The following is a 20,056-nucleotide window of genomic DNA, read 5'->3' on the forward strand; positions in this document are numbered from 1 at the left end:
TTTGATTGCCAAGGAAAACCAGCGTACCTTTTCTATACTCTGCTCATATTGTTGGCATCCAAATCTTGGTCAAGGAGGCAACTGGTCTTGATTGAGGTTCTTGCCTCTCCTCCAAAAGGCTTCTTTAGTTCTAAAGTGACCTGGGCCAGAACCAGAAAAAATACAGCCTCTGTTGACCATTCATATGCTAATAATCTTGATGGTCACCTGAGAATCGTTAGAAGAATCATTGACCCAGTTTCATCTGAAGGCATGTCCACCCGGGCCTCTTCAGGTTTACCAGGGCGATGTTTGATCATGTGATCAGCTGTAAATGTGTTGTTTGAATTGCTGTTGAAGGGGATCCAAGGCTTCATCATAGGGGATAAGAAATGTCATAGTCCCCCACCTCTGTTCAAAGATGGGTTTTCCAGTTTGACATAGACACCTCCCTCAAACCAGCAATCCTCTCTGACCTCAAAGGAATGTCTTGTATCCTTCAGATATCAGTGAACAGCCAAGTCTTGACCAGATGATCCTGTGCTGGGCCATGCTTTCATGTAAGGGTTCTTTGGTTTCTCTAGTATCACAGTCCCTGCATTCCTCAGATCATTTTAAGGCATACACTACATTACTTTGTTTGTGCCTAGGTGTTTCGTCCTTAGGATGAACCAGCCTCTGTCTCAGCGTGTCGGTGAATCTGAAGTTTACTAGAATGTTGTGCTTTTGGAAAATCCTCTTGAGTTTTTCCAGCTACTCCAGACAAGTAGGGAATAACAATGCTGTGAGGCTTGTCGTCCTCTTCTCCTGTAAATATGGTGTTTCTCTGAGGACTTGATGAAGACCAAATTAGGGTACCTATAAGTTTTAAGGGCTTCCCTGAGATTTTGGTGGTCCTTCTTCTTACCTCTCATCTTTGTAGGTATATTCTCTGCCCTATGTTGTAGAGTTCTGATGACACCTAACTTATGTTCCAGTGGATGGTGGGAATCAAACAGTAGGTACTGGTCTGTATGGGTTGGTTTCCTGCATGCTTGACTCTGAGGCTTTTATCCTCCTTCATTGGGACTCTGATTGCCTTGATGCCTTCTACTGCTTCAGCTGTGGAGATGCAAGTCAGGGAAATGACACAGTAGCACACCATGGTCTCCTCGCTCAGGGGTGAGTTTGCTGAGCAAGACAGTGAGGCATTCCCAGTATCTGAGTTTGCAGACGTAAGTCAGAGTCTTTTGCTACTTGGTCCTTCCAAGAACAACAGCATTTTCCTTATTTTTTTTCTTGTTTTTGCTGCATTTTGATAATCAATTTCATAACATAAGTCCAAGGAAGATTGATGAACAAATCCTAACTAAAAAAGGCTTTTGAGAATGTCAGAAGCTTTTGGAGGACTGAATAAGTGAAATTTCTACATGAAAATGTTAAGTGAATGAAGGCCAGCCAACTCAAAGCTCTGACTGATGCCTGTCATAATCACTCATGCGAACTTCTCCATCACACAGATGAAAGTGAACCACACACTTCAGCCAAAGCCAAAGTTTATCGCAAACTTAGCTTGTTATTTTGAACCATATACAAGTTTAGAAATACTTTGTTTACACCTGCCAAAATTTCATCTCTCATCAAATCATTTCCATCATCTCAGATTGAGTCTAACTTCAAATTTCATGCAGCTGCTCGGTGTCTGTCCAATCTGTCAGGCAGGTTATCAGTGTCAAAGTGTGAGTCTGTGTGTGTGAAGGAGCGGGCTAAAAATACGACAGCCTTCCTTTACTGGATGGAAACACAGCTAACAGACGTATGGGAATGTTGAGGAAGTCTTGGCTGTGATCTGTCTTTGAGGGACTGAAAATTATGACACCACAAAGAGAAAGTGAGAGAGAGACCAGGAGGAGGTACAACCGCTCACACCATTGAGTAGACACTCACAGCACCAGACAGTGGAGTCTCTGTGTTGTCAGTAACCACCTTCAAGACCTCGAGGTGTCATAAATGACTTCAAATAGGACAGAGAGAGACGGAGGGATGAGGGAGGAAGAGAGGCGGGAGTGATGTGTGTGTTATAATGACTTCATTTGACACGGTGTCTCACACACTCCCTAACGTTCACTTTAACACCAATTCAAAAACTCTTTGACTCACATGCGTACAATTTTACTCCTTCTGCATAAAACATCCTTCTCTGTGAATCCTTTGAGCTCTTTTTATCCATAAAGTGGATTTTTGGCAATATTCAGTAGCTCTTGCAATGACTGAAATGTAAAATTGTGTCTATCTGAGCCATTTTTTGGATTATAACTCCATTAGTCCTCTGTATTGTAGTTTAGTGTCACAGTTTGTGAATCAAGAGAAATGGAGGGAAAAACAATACGCAACAATCTTGGTTTTGAGCTTATACGTAAGGTGTCTTCATCATTTGTGTGTGGTGAATGCTCAATGACCCATTTATGCAGAAACAGGTGGGTTAATTGTTTAAAAGCATCTCGTCAGCTACTGGGAAGGTGGGTGTATGGTTACTCTGACCCTTTCTCCTTTAGTATTACAGCTCAGAAGCAATGGAAGAGAAGCTTAAGAAAGAGAAGGCTCTTTTTTAAGAGGCAGCAGACAGCTTTAAAAATCACAGTGCTTTCAAACACTAAACATTTATAAAATGTCCAGTTAGCACTTTTTTCACCACCCTTGTGAAGCCAAGAAAAGCGCAAAGTCAAACTATCATGAGGCTTAAAGTTACATTATCATGACCAAATAATGGTACTATGAAAGAAAAAAAAAATCAAAGAAGCCACTGAAGATGCATCATGTACCTGAAGTAGCTTTTTGGTTAAAATAACTCATTTTGATTTTCTGTCTCACAGTGAACATGAATCCTACGGTCTCTGATTTAAAATCCAATAAAATGTGTTTCTCAGGTTGCTTATTTCTCACATTATCCATCAGTTTTAGGTATTGGATATTTATTTGACAGCGCTACAAATGTGCGCCCACGCAATGCATTGATAATACGTCTTTGGTGACGACCTGCAATCAGAACTCACTTGCCCGCCTCTTATGCAAATCTCAGCCCACACATGATTTTCATGGCTTTTAGGCTTACTGCTGTCACTGATGGCTATGTGAAAGAACAGGGGTGAATTAGCTATGAGCAAGAGGCCAGAAGTGCATCTTTATCAGCTTTTCTCACTAATTTTGTCTTTTTAAAGAATACCAAGAGGGCAAAAAAAGAAGCAAACTTGAACAAGTCAACTTCTTAAGGCACGACCAAAAAGGCTGACAAAAAACTGGAAAAGTGCCCTTTAAGGTTATCTAATTTCTTGGCAAAGCAGTTTACGGGCCACAACAGACAGTTCTGAGTCACAGACTTTTTCAGCTATGTGACACCACACTGGAGAAGATCGCGGGTTAAAATAAGCCAAAAGACAAGCTAGAAGCCAATAGTGATGTGCAAACAAGCCAGCTCCTTTCTGTGAATGATGAGAGCCAGCTCGTCCCTTTTTTTGTTACTTGATAGATGTAATAAAAGCCAAATGATACCAAATAAAGAGTCTTTGGCAGACAAAGGGCCAGTGCTTATTGCTAAGCTGAGCCAAATGATCCAGATCACTAAAAGGAGCTGGAATTCCAGTTACTACGAGTAAGACTGGATGGACTAAACAACACTGTATTTTTGTTAACTGGCAGACTACCGCAGATCATGTCAGTTAAGAGGAGGGATAAAGTGATGGAAATCAAAAGTTTGGTAAATCAAAAGCCCAGCTCTGTATTTTTTATCCGAAACCCAGGAATCCATAACATTTTAGATTATTGATACTGCTATGGAGTGTAATGTAAACTTATATTATCACTTGGGCAAAAACATACATCAGCTTAGTTTTTGCAAGGGGAAACATTAGCACAAAACAAAGCAGCATTGTGCATGAAATCTAACCAAAATGCTGTGAAAACTTTGAAGCAAGTAAAGTTAGTTAAAAGCATTAATCCAGTGTCGAAATTGGTGGTGAAATTGGCAGAGTAAAAGTTCATTAGTGGACTTAACAAGCAGAAGGATGGTTAAATTATGACATCCTAAAGGTCTGGCGTATGTAAATACAGTGTCATTAGTGCTCAAATGTCACATAAAGAAAAAAAAAACCTGTTTTTGATGACAAACTTGAATAAGGATTGATAGTTGTATTAATAAACACTTGGATTAATAAGGGTATTCCTTTCAATAAAATTAACTATTCCCGATTAATATGAGCCAGTTTACTAAACCAACTGGGATGAAGCCATCCCAGACCACCATGCAGTCTGAGCTATCTGATATTAAACGAGGTGTGCCCACACCTAGAATTAAGGTTTACCGTCTGGTATCCACATTCTCATAATGAACGTTAAAACCTAAATGCACATTAATGGCATTTTTGTGTGCCTTTATAGCCCACAAGGAGTTTTAATCACTTCAGCTATTGTGAAACTTCTCTACATGTGTTAATAAATATTATTGATTTGGAAAACTGTCTTCTATGGCACTCTAAGCTTTTGTGAATCAAAGCACAAAATTAATGCTTCATGGGCACAGAAACCAGTAGAAAGTATAAAGTGAAAAGATACCAGGCAGACAGATAAAACAGTGAAGAGGAAATCCATCAAACTCTCAGTAGGCACATCCACTGAGGAGTTGGTTAATTCACTAGACCCACGAGGACCTTTACTGTGTGGGAGTGTGCCTCTGAGTATGTGTGAATAGACCTCTGTGTGGAACCACAGAGGCATTTGGTCATGTTTATATCCTTGTTTTTGGCCCGGGTGACTGAGTACACTCGGTATGTGTCTAGATTTGTGTGTGTGAGCTCAGTGAAGGTGTATCCATACCAGAGAGGTGACGTGTACGGTTGTGTATCTGTGGAGGGAGAATGTAAATAAAAACAGATTTATATAAAGGTGTTGTCAGCAGAGATTTGCTGAGGATTTGAACTGTGTATGTGTTTGTGTGTGGTGAGTGAAGGAGGGGTCGGTTATTCCTAAATTTACCCAGGGTGGTCGGAGGACTGTGGTCACATCTGGACTCAGTTTCTCTCTGCATCTCCTTTTTTTCTTCTCTCCACTCGTCAGCACCACCTCACCTGTCCTTCCTTTTTTACACTCCATTCCTCGTCTCTCATTTAAATAAGCAACCACAAATATTTCCTGTTGTCAACTTGGATGTCAAAGCGTGTGTGCGTCTACAGTATTCCTACCTGCTGTTTGAGCTGGTGAACCAGACCGTCCTTCTCCCTCTTCAGTGCTGCCACCTCCTCCTGAGTTTTCTTCTTCTTGGACGAGGAGAGCTCCAGCAGGGCAATGTTGGCGTCTTTCTCACTTATGGCTGCCAGTAACGCCTCTTGCCTGCACAAAGAACAGTCATAAATTCTGTTAGAGACAGTAGAAATCATCTTAATAAATTATCATGGCTGATATTTTACACTGATGTCATAACAGGGAATTAAAGGTAACTTTAAGGCACAAGAGCAGTCTCTGCTTTCCCTTGGACAAATCATGAATATCAAAGTAATATTATGAAGGACTAGTGAGTCAGAATGGCAAAAAACACATTTTTTTACATGTTCTTTTAGCCATTTTAGCCAGAATTCCCCCTTCAACCTGGTAAAAATGGCATTTAAACTATTTAATAGTAACATCTTTATCCTGAAATCTACAAAAAAATGTTCTGTGGAATATTTCAAGTGACAAGGACGCAAGATGTTCCTGTAAAATATTTAAAAATGTCATTTGCACAGCTTTAAGAGCGCCGCAAAGAAGTTTCCAGTTGCCTCCCTTGTATTGAGGTAAAGACAAAAATCCCAAAGATGGAAAAGCAAAAATCTGAACAAAAGAACCCAAAACTATCTGCATGCCTAGATGCTAATTTAGGTGTACGCTAATGTCATAGTGAGCCCAAGGGATGTCAACAAGTGGGGGGAAGTTTTAGCTCAGTTGTTGCACCACTTTAGGATTAAGGAGGATGAGTTTAGGGTTGTTCAGCAAAAATATAGAGTTCTTTGGTTGTAAATCATGCAGTCTTACATAGGAGCGTGTTATCTTTGGCTCTTTTTTTGAAATGCTTCCAAAAGAGTGATTTTGGTTACACAGCAATTATCTAAAAATTGTCTCACTAACTTAAACATTATTAAGCGGTATTAACACATATTTTCAAATGGGAGTCTGGTCTCTGCCTATCTCTCCAGCCCTCTTGTCCCTCCTCTCTCCCTGTGTCCGGACAGTGGAGCTCACAGATAAATAACATTCCATGTGGCCGGGAAGCAACTAGCCCCATTCCATCCATCCCATCCGCCACAAATCTGCCCCAGACCCAATGGAGGACACCCAAGGGTCTGATTTCTTGGAAATCGAAATCATGAGTTTTCCGCAATCCCACATGTCTAAAAGAGTAGCCACATGCAATTACACATGCAAATGAGCACAAAGATGCAAACTTGCATGTGCATCTTAGATAAACTGTTTTTCTGTAATCACCCATGAGAGAATATGAAAATGATTAAGCTTCTGATTCTTCATCAAAATGTAAAATCCAGCCAAAAGATGCAGGAAAGAAACATTCAGGATAACAGATGGGCATATCGTCCCCCTGAGCAGAACCACAGTAACTCCAGATAAGCGTGTATGAGGTTATTTCTCTCCGACACACAGTCGAACACACTTTCACACACACTTAGAGAGATACAGCGGTGCACTGAGGAATGCAGTGATGAGTGTCTAAATGAAGACAGATTACATGTTTGGACTGTGAGAACACCCACAGATTCTTTGGGTAACCTCACAAACCGCACTGTCAGTGTACAAGTGTCCCATCATGCATCTGGGCTGCTGCAGTCTGACAGGAGCAGGAGCTCAAGGGGTTGAGGGGGACTGATTCCCAGGATATTTATAGTCATTAAAACACCTCAGTGTTTATCATATGAAGACTTCTAGAGGTTATGAATATGGAAGCAAGATTATTGGATCCATAATGATTATCATATAATTTAAAATGTATTCGAAACCACCGCCTTTTCACAATAAAGTACACAAAGTAGTGAATTTGGCATTTAGTAGAGCTTTCTAAAATAAGAGTGAAAATCTCATTACCAATATCATGAACTCATTTCATTACACAATGCATCATGAAGTGTGTGTACAACTGATGGTCATCAACCAAGCATTTAATTCCATGTACTGAGGAGTAAAGTTCTGCAGTTAGGAAGTGAATTGATTGCTCTCATTGATTGAGGACAGACAAAAGGAGTCAAACCAGTGTAAAAACAGAGAAGTTAGCATTCAGTGACATTGTTACCAACATCTAAAAGCTGTTTACAATAAAGAGAGGAGGAATTGGTGGATCCAGTGGTTCCTAAAGTGGGCCATGTTCCTAAAGTGATGACATGACATGGGGGGTGCGGCAAGGCTGGGCTAAGGAACACCAGCTGAAGACTTCAGCACTGCAGAAGAGGAGCAAATTATCGATGTCCCTTCAGATTCAGCATTTTAGTTGCAGATCAAGTCAGAGCCATGTCTGCATTTTGGATTGGAGTGGAATCCACTTTGCCACATCCTACCTGTGGGAGATAGTTTTTTTTTCTGTTGTTACCTCAATCAAAAGAAAAAAAAAACACAGAAAAGCTAGACATCTACAATAAACTGAGAGAAGCATTCTCACAAGTTCACCCAGGACCTGAGGAGATGTGTAGCACAAGACAAGCCAACAGTTGTCAATGAAATAACAGCAGGACTGGAAGCATGTTTCTTGAAAAATGTTTGCTAAGTTTTTATTTTCAGGTAATTCAAAACAGAGAGTTAGATTTTTAAAGCTCTGTTCTAATTTATAGTTGTTATTTCTACAAAATTTTGAGTTTTTATGCTGTGGTAAATGTAAATTAAAACAGGAATTTGATAGCAAAAAACGTAAGGGGTACAGGGACCTGAAAATACTTTTAACTGCTAAAGGGGGGCCCGGCAGAAAAAGTTTGCGATCCACTGTCTTAGTCAGTGTGCCTTCTAAACTCCAAGACCTCCAACTGGTAAAAATATGACCTTTAAAGCCCTTAAATATCAAATGAGCAATTGAAGACTCTAAGCCTTTCAAGGACCTGCAGGAACCATTTTCATACACCCATACAAACCCTTAATATTAGATACAAAATTGATGCATTCATATTTATTACTGATCCCCAGCAAACATTACTGCCTATTTCTATTGTGTTACAGCAATAATGCCATTACTGGACAGACACTGAGCAGCGTGCAGCAGTGTTTATTTAATTGTGCCAGTGATCCTACTTTGAAGCCCTCAACAGCTCTACAACTCCCTGTGTAGGAGGCAGGGAGTAGTGAATGACTGTGATTTCACACACAGCCAATTGCTCACATTTGTCCATGACTGATTTTATCTTTGGATCAATTGGAGAAGCTGATTTTTACAAGCCTAAAAACATGGATACATTCATACTGAGTCCTGGGAAGTTTTCAAAAAGTTTTATATTTCTGCCAAATTTTCAACAAAAACAAGCCTTATGCAACACTTTACATGGTTAACCTTAGCAACAATTCAAGTTTAAACAAATGATTGATTTTAAAAATCAGGATTAATCTCAGAATTTCTATAGGTAATCATAATTAATACTCTTTATTTTCTGCAATTTAAAACGCCACAATTTTGCACTTCAAACTGTTTTTGTTTTATTTTCTTACACAAAGGGTAATTGCCTTCCTGTTTGGATATGCTTTAATTTTGAAAGTACGTAAAGGACTTTGGGAAGATTTAAGATAACAACATGAACTTGAACATAGAAAGTATTTTTTAATGAAATGAGGGAGCGGTAAAAAAGTGAAATGCTTGATAACACAAGAAGCAGATGACTTTACACCACTGTGACTGCAGGAATACTAAACCAAAGTGAGATGAAAAGGACAATAAAGCAAGCAGTTATTGCAATTGAAAGAAATTAATGCAATCCTTATGGATACTAAAAGCATCTCGATCAATGCTTCAGTGCTAACAGCCCTAGTTTGGATATAATTTCAAACAGAATTCTCATACTATGACTATCCAGTCAAAGAATTAGGAGCAGTTATGTTCACAATATTCAATCAAAAAAGTCATTTTTGTTGCCTTGATGCAAGAGAGACATTTCAACTTCCCAAAAGGAACTTTCTAGTCAACTTTATTTATTATTAGTGTATTAATGGACTTTCATAAGGAGCGGCATTTTTGAGTAATGTAGTTTTAATTCATTTATATCTGCCACAAACCAGTGATCTCAATGCTCCGTCTTTTAAACTTTAACACTTTTTGGACTCTTTTATGCTATCAGAGAATTTTCTTTGTTCCACATTTTAAGACACTGGAACTCTGTCCCAGCCTTTCCGTTTATTAGCACCCACACACACTCACACACATGTGAAGGAGGCTAATGGAACATTAGTCTTGTTAAAGCTAACAGTGCGTTTAGTTTTATACCATATCTGAGGGTTACCTGCCAGCACATGGCACTTGTAAACCCTGGTGATAAAATGATATTTATTCCAGATGCACCCGTCTCATTCTTGGCCTCTGGGTCCTTCATCTCTCCCCCTCTCTCTCTCAAACACTCAGAGCTAAACACATGCTTGTGACAAGTGCTGGATGTGGTTGCTGCTGTTACCATGTGATCATTACAATCTGTTTCAAGAGCGGAGCTCTTTTTTCAATCTTTGGATAATTCTTCTGTCAGAGGGCGCTTTAAAAACACAGTATGATCTCCGCTCTGCTGGCAGTGTGTCTTTACTATTGGAACTTAAAAAGACGACAGCAGCCAGCGCGGTGAGGAGGAAAGGTTCCCAGTAGAGCTGCAGCCTCAGATCTGGAACTTTCCTTTCAAGTCTTTCCTCTCTGCAGCAATAAGGAGGGCACAGTGAGATAAAGGAAAGACGGAAGGGAAGAATCAGTTTGTCACAAAGGTTACTTCTCAAATATTCATACTTTCTCTCTCGGCAACTTCTGTCTTAAAAAGTTTTGGGACCTTTGCACTCCACATCCTTGTATCTTTTTGGTCTGAAATGAAGAAAAGTATGGGTCTAAATCTGTTCTTTGACTTATCAGCGATGACATCTGCTGTTAACTTGCATGTAAGCCAAAAACAACACTTAAAAAAACAAATGTGTGGCACAGATGGGTCTTAAAGCACAAGAATAAAAACTGCAGGATTGCCCAGCAAAACAATGTTGACCAAAATTGTGTCGTAGACATTACAACACTGTCCTGCACTGCAGAGCTGGGATGACTCAAACATGTGCAAGGCCACATTCCCACTGGATTATTTTTGAAAGTTTGCACAATAGATAGGATACATGAAGTAAATACTGCAGTGATTAAATTAAGGAGTTTTAAAATGCTGTTGTGTTGAATCATTTTACTTGGTCTATTTCAGTATTTTGTTGTCAAAAAGGTTTTTTAAAGCTTATCAAAAAGGCCATGTTTTCAGCTGGTTATGATTATGCCAAGTATGCCAAGTGTTAAAGTATAAATATACTTTTAATTATTAAGCTACTTTTGTGTCCTGAAAGCAAAATTCAGACAAAAAAAGGTTTAAAGAGCTCACAGAGAAACGGCAGCAGGTAGGAATTAAAAAGGCCTCCGTCTAAAGCCTGGACAAGTGGTGTCACACACCACTTGTAGATGATCTGTTTCCACAAGTACAGTTTTATCATGGTGTAGCACATTAAATTCTGATCTTACCTCTAGCTGGCTGATGTCTGTCTCACCAACCTCTCTTGCTGGGTAACTGGTCTCTCTTAAGAGATCCAGATCATTTGGCTCGGCTCAGAAGAGCTGGTTGTTTGGCTCCAAAATGGCTCTTCGAATTGGTTACAGTTTGGCTTTTTAAAATGTGGAATAAATACAGACAAAGGATGGAGGAAAGAAAACTGGCTGTCAGATGGAAGCTAGCTACCTTAGCTAACTTAAAAGGGCCATTTTGTTGCATAGGCTCATTCATGCACAGCTCATCATCTCTCTGTCTCTTACCCCACAAGGTTTATTTGGTTGATAGTCTATCCCCCTTTCTGTTTTAAGCATTTTTGTGACAAAAGACAATTTTTTGCATGTATTTTTTATATGTTAAAGGGGCTCAGCTAGCCTCTTAGCTCAGAACAAGCCTTGTCTGGCTAGACGATGCTAGACTCTAGAACAGGGGTCATCAGCTACATTTGAACAAAGGCAAGCTTTTTCCTCAATGGACATTTTTGGGCTAGACTTTCAAATAAACTAAAATAAAGACATTTTGTTCTAACTAACATGTTTTTGAAATATTTTTTCCTTTAAAATGCGTGCCATTTTTAGCTTTAAAAAGTGAGATCAGTTCCTATATCATAGCCAGCCACAAGGGGGCAGTTGAGATATTTTAGCTGAATATTCCTGGGGCTGTCATGTTCTCCATCACTGAGTTTGACGCTAATATGTGTCCTGATGTGAACAATCAATGCAAGAAGCAGGTCTTTGGTTTTGATTCTCAGATAGAAAAAGGTCTCAAGTAAAAAATGGATCAGCATTTAACCAATCCAGATATTTTTTCTACAATCTCAATTTTTTCAATTATTATTTTCAACAGCTTTACAACATTTTTTGTGAACTTCTTTTTTCCAGAATTTATTTCATATATATATATAAGATTTTTTGTCCTTTTTTTCCCAAAATCAATAATATTCTGGGGGTCTGGATGGGAAGACATGGAGGGCCTGATGTGGCCCTCCGCTGCCAGTTGATGATCACTGTTTTAGAAGGCCCACTTTGATTGCCTCCACAGCAGGTAAATCAGTTAAATTGAGGTAAAAATCTTATTGGTAAAGTGTAGGGATCATATTCAGTGTATGTAGAAACTTTCTGATGATAATTGCAGTGTACAGGTCCATTTAGAGCTGTTAAGTACTCACATTTCTCCATTCCCATTCACTCCTAATGGCTGTCCCCCACTTCCTAAACCTCAATGGACATCCTGGATCAAATGATTGCAAACAACCTATTTTCATGCTGATATGAACAGCTTCATATTATCCCTTTATTTCTGCATTTTTTATCTTCCTGTTTTAAATGTAATAAGAAAAACCTCTAAACAGTCTATCTAAATAGTTATTCAGAAATTTCTCTTCCCCCCTCTGGCACTTCTCCTCTCCTCCTCAGACCTTCATCACTCCTTCTCCTCTCCTCTCTCTCCGACTGTAAAGAAGACGGGAGGCATTCTTTCCGTCGTTTGGCGGTCGTGTGCCATGATGTCATCGCTGTGGCGACAAGGCAGACAGTAAGCAGATGCATGCAAACGCACCAGGCACCTGACCCCAACCCTGGCACACAGAGACGCACATGTGATCTCTCGCCTTCCTCAAACCACTTACGGCCCCTCACTTTATCACACACAAGAATGCCTGGTCTAAGATCACACGCATTTTTCTACACAAACACCAAAGCAGCATTTCTGTTTGTGCTGCATTATCTCCTCCATGCTGTCACCTTCTGCAGTCTGCATGCGCTGAAGAAACAGTTGTACGTCTCTGTTCATGACAGCATATCTTCCTGTATGTGGATAAACTATGGAGTATTCCAGCGTGTGCTCATGTTCGCAGGTTGTCTGTGTGCATGCAGGGCTTTAAGTGTGTATAAGAATGAAGTCTGATGTGACACTGTCCAGCCTCTGCCTAAGACAAACACAGAGCTATTTTAGAAATAATCCCCTCTCTCTGCTCTCTGTTTCCGAGTGAACAAAGCGGCTCTCCATTGTTTGGTGTGACTCTGTCTGCTCTGGTTACACAGCAGGCTGCTCAGAGGACGCCACAGCTCAAACTTTAACCCCTACACGACTTGGTGCGTGTCAAGCTCGACCTTGTTTCTGTGAGGGGAGGTTTCCTCTACATGCTGGGCCTCAGAGAATGACAAGATATGAGAAGACTTTTTGAAGCTAACTACACATTTCCAAAGATTTTTCCAAAACATACTCCCCCTTAATGACCAATTCTGAGAAACTGAAAGACTACCATGGCAAATTAAATCAGCACATTCTCCACGCTTGAGACCGAGGACTTAGAAAAATGTGATAATCATTTATGTAATTATGAGAAATACGTACCAAGGTTTATATGTCACATTTCACATTAAAATAATTAAAAACTGCCATTTTATGTTTTAAATATATTCCTTATACTGACGCAGGAGTCTCCTGCGTTTCAGCTGCATGATGGGAACCATTTACTGTTCCTGTCTATAAAAAGTTCATGCTACTTTTGATCAAAATGTTTATATATTTAGATTTTGAATCTTATTCACCATTTTTAACTGTTCTGTATGTTGTAAACACATCTAAACATATAGAAAAACTTACTTAGGATTTTAAAGAGGGAACAGCACAGAAGACAAATTGGAGGAATGTCTTACAGGAGGGCACAGCTGGTTTGGAGTGGTAGCTAATGCAGCCTTGGGGCACACGCACACACTCGCATCAAACCAAACACACCCGACTGTGGCTGGCTCCTGTGATCATGACTGTGCATAATGTTCCTCTACGCATGGACATAAAATTAAATCCACTTCTAATTTCTCCCTCTGTCTTTGCCTCTCCCTGTGCTTTCCTCTCTCTCCCTCTCTTTCCCGTACACACACAAACTCCGCACAGCTACTAGTTTAGTCTGTGAGTCTCCAGAGTGGGGCCCTGCAGTGTAGTATTTCTCTCCCAGCTGACAGCTTCTGTCCTGGGGCGGACAAGCGCTAGGCCTCCTATTCTCATCTGCTCCATGTTGACTCTATCCCTCTCTCTCTCTTTTACACACATACTCGGAGGTCTGAGGTATGAACTCCTGCATTTCATAGCAGCTGAAAGAACCGAAGAAAGAAAAAGTGAAGTAAGGAGAAAAAACGTGAAGCCAGAGGGCTCTTCTTTTAAGTTTCACACACATGCCTATAAGATACATACACGTAACTTATATACAGTCATGTGAGAAAGTTTTTGCTCCCTTTCTGATTGCTTTTTTCTGCACTTAAATGTTTTAGATCAAACAAATTTTATTACTAGACAAAGATAGCCAGTGTTTCGGATCACTGCCCTTCTGCAAGTGCGTTTGAGCTTGAGGTCTGATGGCCGGACATTCTCCTCCAGGATTTTCTGGCAGAGAGCAGAATTCATGGTTCCATCAATTATGGCAAGTCGTCTAGGTCCTGAAGCAACAAAGCAGCCTCAGACCATGTTTGACTGTTGGTATGTGGTTCTTTTCATGAAATGCTGTGGTAGTTTTACACCAGATGTGACAGGACGCCACCTTCGGAAAAGCTGAACTTTTGCCTCGTCAGTCCACAGAATATTTTCCCTAAAGTCTTGTGAAGATGGTTCTGGCAAATGTGAGATGAACCTTTGTGTTCTTTTTGGTCAGCAGTGGTTTTGGACTTGGAACTCTCTCATAGGGAGGCATTTTTACCCAGTGTCTTTCTAAATGTTGAATCACGAACACTGACCCTAAATGAGTCAAGTTATGCCTGCAGGTCTTAAGATGTTCTGGTTTCTTAAGTCATCTCCTGGACGAGTCTTCCATGTGCTTTTGGGAGTACTTTATGTAGGCTGGCCACTCCTGAGGGGTTCACCATTGTTCCAAGTTTTCCCCATTTGTGGATAATGGTTCTTAACACAGTTTGCTGTATTCCCAAAGCTTAGACAGGGCTTTTTAACCCTTTCCAGACTGACAGATAATTTATTTAGATCGCAACACGTGTTGCTTCTTGAGATCTATTTTAGCCTACTTCACTTTGCCACACAGGTTCTATTTAAGGGATTTCTTGATTCAACAGGTCTGGCAGTAATCCGGCCTGAGTGTGGCTAGTGAAATTGTACTCAGCTTTCCAAAAAATGTGGGTGATCACAGTTAATTCATTGTCTAATATCAACACTTGTTTGATGGTTTGAAACATGTAATTAAAAAAGTCAAATAAAATAAATCAGGAAGGGGGCAAATACTTTTTCACAGCTCTGTACGTCTGACATGTGATCCTTCACTATGATCTTGGTTTTAAGACTCTCCTGTCTATACACACACAATCCAAAAGCACACACTTGCTGTTTCATAGCCCTAAGAAAGAAAACACAGATGACAGACGCACACATCAGAGCAGTGCTATGAAATATTTGTTGGTGCTGGCCTGCCATGTGTGCAGCATCAAAGCTTAGACGGCCAATAAAGCTTTGGTTTATAGAAAGCCATTTACTGCTGCTTTCTCTCCAGCAAATCTGGCAACACAAATACTTTACTACATGATGACAGAAGTTATAAAAGAAAATGATCGACGCCAGTACGATTGTTTTTGCACTGAAAACTTTGAAATTGTTCCAGAGGAGCGACATTAAGCCAAACACATCAAAGGGATAATGGCAGGCAAAAAGACGAGTATAATGATAAAACTGATCATAGGGTATTACTTTTAAGGATGCCCTGCTTTTATTCAAGCTAAAAAACAAAAATGTGTTTACAGAAGAGATGCTCCAAGGTGGCTAATTTGAAAGTCTATCAAACGTAAATTCAAATTCAGACAAGGCAGCTAGAATAAAGGCAAGAAAACACAAAACAACGGTTAAAGTGAGTGCAATTTATCAAGCACATCTAAACAAAAGATTACAGCATCTTTGGGTAAACAACTGTCAGGTCTAAAATCACAAAATCATTCCTTTCTCCCTATAAATCAAGCAGTCTGATGTGGACTACAAAGTAAACTCACCAGCACAATAAACTATTTGGAGGGCAGTAGATGTGACCAGTTAGAATAGACAGACTTTTGTTTTAATGACAGAACACAGAGTTTAATTTGACATTTTAAAAGTGTCTACATTAGTCCACACTACATATAATTAGAAAGGTGGGTCTTCTCTGGCAAGAACAAAGCAGAGTCAACGGCAAAGTAAGGTAATGCACGCTGGTGAAGAATATGCACATGTCCTTTAGGAGCACCTAAAGTCACAGGCTGGAACTCTAACTCAGTGGATCACTTCCCTCATGGTGCAAATGTGTCTCACATTAAAAACAACGACAATCCACAAGAAACATGAGCAACAGAACACCAGCAGGGATCACTGTACAACAGGCAACATCTAAACACAACTGAAAACATATAAATCACATCAAAACACTGCCCAAGGGCATGATGGGGAACTCAGATTTGAAATGGCAGTGGGTAAACCTTAGTTCACCTGACCCTTTACTGATTTTAACAACACTGGTGGGGCAAAACTTCAAATATCTCCAACACTAAAGGTCATTTTACTCAGAATTAAGTTAAAATCAACTATGAATTGTTTAACACCGAGATATCAACACTCCAGTTTTTTGCAGTTTTAGGATGTGATGTGGAGCCAGTCTCTCGTTCTGTGCTACTGTGTAGCCAACAAAGTTGGAAAAGTGAAAGACTATTGTATTCAGGTAAAAGTGCAGTTCCTTAGCCTTAATTTACTTCAGTAGAAGTATAGATACTGATTTTATAAGTACCCAAAAACCTACTCAGATTAAGTAATTTGTGTAACTGTAATTAGTTACTTTCCACCCCTGCTGGAAAGATTACTTGTTAATTAAGGTTGTATTCACCAGAGGTGTGTAAAATTGAGTGCTGGAGGTGGTTAGGACAGAAAAAATATATATTTTGCTTTGATTAAAGCAGCCCTCTGTATAATGAACAACAACTCACTGAGACCAGCAGGATTTTCGGTGGGATCTTTTAGCAAGCTGTGTGTGTTAAACTATAGTGGAAGTGGGTCAGAGACACTGGATATGAATGATTTAGTGAAGAGAGAGAAGACAGGACGAGAGACCATCAGAGAGAATAAGAAAAAGTGAAAAAGAGCGAGAAAGAGAGCGTTCGGAAAATAGGTTAAAGCTGGTGCATAGGATAAGAAAGTGTGTGAGCGTGTGTGTTTGAGAGGGAGAGAAAATCTCCCCTCAAGGAGCTGTTGTACATCAGAGAGGCTTAAAGAAAGACAGCGAGAAGGCTTACACACTTACACCACACACACACACGCAGAGAGAAACATTGACAGGGAAGGGAATAAAATAACTGGAGGATTTGGAGGAAAAACAAATCAAAGAGATGTGGAGAGGGAGAGAGAGCGAAGAGAGGCGAGAGGGGAGGTAGAGAGACAAAGGCGAGAAGAGGGGGGGAAAGAGAGAGAGAGAGAAAGCGAGAGAAGGGCAGGTGGGACTATTGCATGACAGAATGAGGATCTGTTCTTGACACATTTCCCCTTTTTCCCGCTTCTTTTTTCTCTTTAAAATAAAAAAAAACACTTTCCCCTCTCTCTTCTCTGCCTCACACACTTTCTTTACACACACACTGTGACTAATAAGAAAGGTGTAAAAATGCATTATCCACGGTCTGCAGGAGTGTGCTCTTTTGATTGGACCACACACAAACACACACACAGGGTGAGAAGTGTGACTAAAGATGCAGCTTTGTCTTCACTCAGGTTTTTTTTTTTTTTTTTTTTTTTTTTTTTTTTTTTACAGTGAATCCATTTCTACGCTGTGCCACAGAGACCAAGACATCTGCTTACAATCTGTCAGCACTAACTCACTCCTGTAACACTAACCAGTCACAGTAACGGACACCTGCGACTCCTGCGTGTTTGAAAGAAGATTTTTATCTTTTTATGACTTTATTTGACAAGGTGAGACTGAAAAATACACCTCAGTGCCTCTGTTGTAACTATAGATGCTCCCTGAGGCTCAGCTGTACTCTAGCGCTACTGGTCAGATTGCGCCAGTATTATCTAAAGTGGAAGTGTCCTTAAGTGAAACACGATTTCAAAGAAGTATATGAGAAATTACCTTACCCAACACGATTTTTTTCTAAGCTCAGGAAATATTTTCCTTCACGAGAGAAACGAGGATGTAGATAGACTAGTTCGTCACACAAACTCATGCTGAAGCCAGTTGGAAGAAGAGCAAAAACATCTTCCCTGCCAAGAAATCTTTTCAATGTGTTCATTTGCTCTTCTTCTAATAAAGAAATGTTCTTTTCTGACAGAGCTGATGCTTTAGATCTTACAACTGTAACTGGCGGCATGTCTGTCCGTCTGTGTAGATTTCCACACCGCACTGTTGCTCAAATTGTCCTTGATTCCTATCAGAAGACTTCTTGGATGTACTGCTTTGAAACTGGTGCCAGGAAAAAAAAATCATAGATATGTACAAATTTTCTTTAAAATCCATAATGTTGCAGAGTCATCTTTCAGGGACTTCTGCTGCATTCCACTTACCTCCGAAGTCTGAGTTGGGAATTACATCACACCCAAGTTAAATATGTTCCATCTGCTACAAGCTCTAAAAGTAAGTGACAGAGGCAGAAACAACTGTACTTTCTTGAAACATGCTCACAAGGAAATGTATTTAGATGATAAACCCGCTCTGTGAACCCAAATCAAAGTTAGGTCTCTTTAAAGCACTTCTCTGCTCATATTATAGCAGCATGCAGAGACACTGGGCCATTATGCAGTTATCTGGGGAAAAACACCCCTTTCCATGCAAATTGGCCTCAATGCATTAAGCATCTAATGATGAGGATGACAATAGATCGGGATACACAGAGTAAGTTTTGGTTACTGTCTGTGAGAGCTGATGCAGGTGCACTGCATTTTTGTCAAACACAAACTTTTCAGAGATCAGGAAACAATTCCACATCTGTATGACTTTAAAATAAGCAATTCTTCTTGGTCATATTTAATGTGGTCAGACAGGAGATGTGTCACACATTGCTGTTAGAATCACTCACTCAGAAATAATGTATTAATTGCTACTTCGTTAGCTGTAGTCACCGGTGATGCATAAACTTGTTTAAATATGGGCCTGTCTCATATCCTAGCATCATCATATTGCTGGTAGGCCTTGTGATGCTTTGTAAAAGATCCACAAAAAAGTATGTGCATGAAAATTTTGTAAGTAAGTGCACTGCAGTCTTTCCAGAGATCAAGAAGCAATTTCACCTCTGTATGACACCTTTTGCTGATGCAGGTGGGGGAGGATGGTACGTGCTGTGGGAGCAGGCGGTAGCGGTCAGAAGTCCAGTGGAGGGGGTTTAGAAAAAGTCCCGCTCATGGCTCTTGTCCTTTGTATATTGGCTTGCTGTAAATCTAAACCACACCCATAGATACAGCAAAATCCTGTTGAGGCTGGTCAGGAGAAGAGCAAAAAAAAACATCTTTTCCACCCCAAAAAGCTTTCAGAGCAGTTCTGCTCTTCTTTAAATAAAGAAATGCTGCCCAGTTTTGATTAAAATCTGCCACCATGCCTGTGGCTATGGCCTCTTTCTCCTGTAATGATGCTGGAAGGTCTGTCTGATTTCAGATCGGTACAATAGTTTCAGATTGGAGCATTACAAGATAGCTCTGCCTGACGATATGACAGACATTGAATCTGGCCAATCTAACTAATTCCATCTTTAAGTTTAATCTTTAGAAAATTTTAGAATCATAAACAACAACAGCAGTTTTGGGGTTTTAAATGAAGACAGACACTAAAGGCTTGAATGCACTGTGAGCCAACTCCCCCATTAAGGAGGATAATGCCTTAAATGGGCTGTCATCTCGACGCTGTAAGCGTACATTTATTAATGACTGTGGTTGTACAGATTATGCCAGGTTATGGCTTTTCTTTTCTAACTTCATCTGTTTTGTTTTTCTTAATTTTGTCTTTCTTTAAAGAGCACTTAATTTTAACTCAGTGAATATCCTGTTCTGTTCTCTATTCCCTGTTCATCTACTACAGTTTTATTATTTCCAGAATAGAAATATAATCGTTTGGCTGTCCTAACATACAATCAGAGGCTTTTAAAAAGAAAGCATGTTTTGTTTTCTCCTTCTTGATATGTTTTTCCTCCTCGTTGCACCCTCTGCCTCTTTAATTGCTGTTTAATGATCTGTTCGATGGCCTGGCATGGACAACCTGTAATCAGCCAGAAAAACCAGCCAGTTTAGGTTCCTGCTACATCTTTTTCCCCCTTTATCTGTTTTCTTTCCCTCTACTTGCTTCTTTTTGTCAGATTTGTTTGGTTCTCTTCCATCCATCTCTTGTTCTCTGC

At 39.9% G+C, this 20,056-nt stretch overlaps 1 protein-coding gene across 4 annotated transcripts in view; it reads right to left on the reverse strand.

Moving 5' to 3' along the window:
• The window catches only part of LOC121505523 (ELKS/Rab6-interacting/CAST family member 1-like), a 188,470-nt gene that overhangs the window by 48,622 nt on the left and 119,792 nt on the right, over positions 1-20,056 (reverse strand). For all 4 annotated transcript variants that reach the window (XM_041780924.1, XM_041780922.1, XM_041780921.1 and 1 more), the window contains one exon: positions 5,193-5,340. In XM_041780924.1, coding sequence (XP_041636858.1) covers positions 5,193-5,340 — 148 coding nt within the window. The remainder of the gene's footprint in view (positions 1-5,192; positions 5,341-20,056) is intronic.

This window comes from Cheilinus undulatus, linkage group 23, assembly GCF_018320785.1.
Source record: "Cheilinus undulatus linkage group 23, ASM1832078v1, whole genome shotgun sequence".
Lineage (NCBI taxonomy): Eukaryota > Metazoa > Chordata > Actinopteri > Labriformes > Labridae > Cheilinus > Cheilinus undulatus.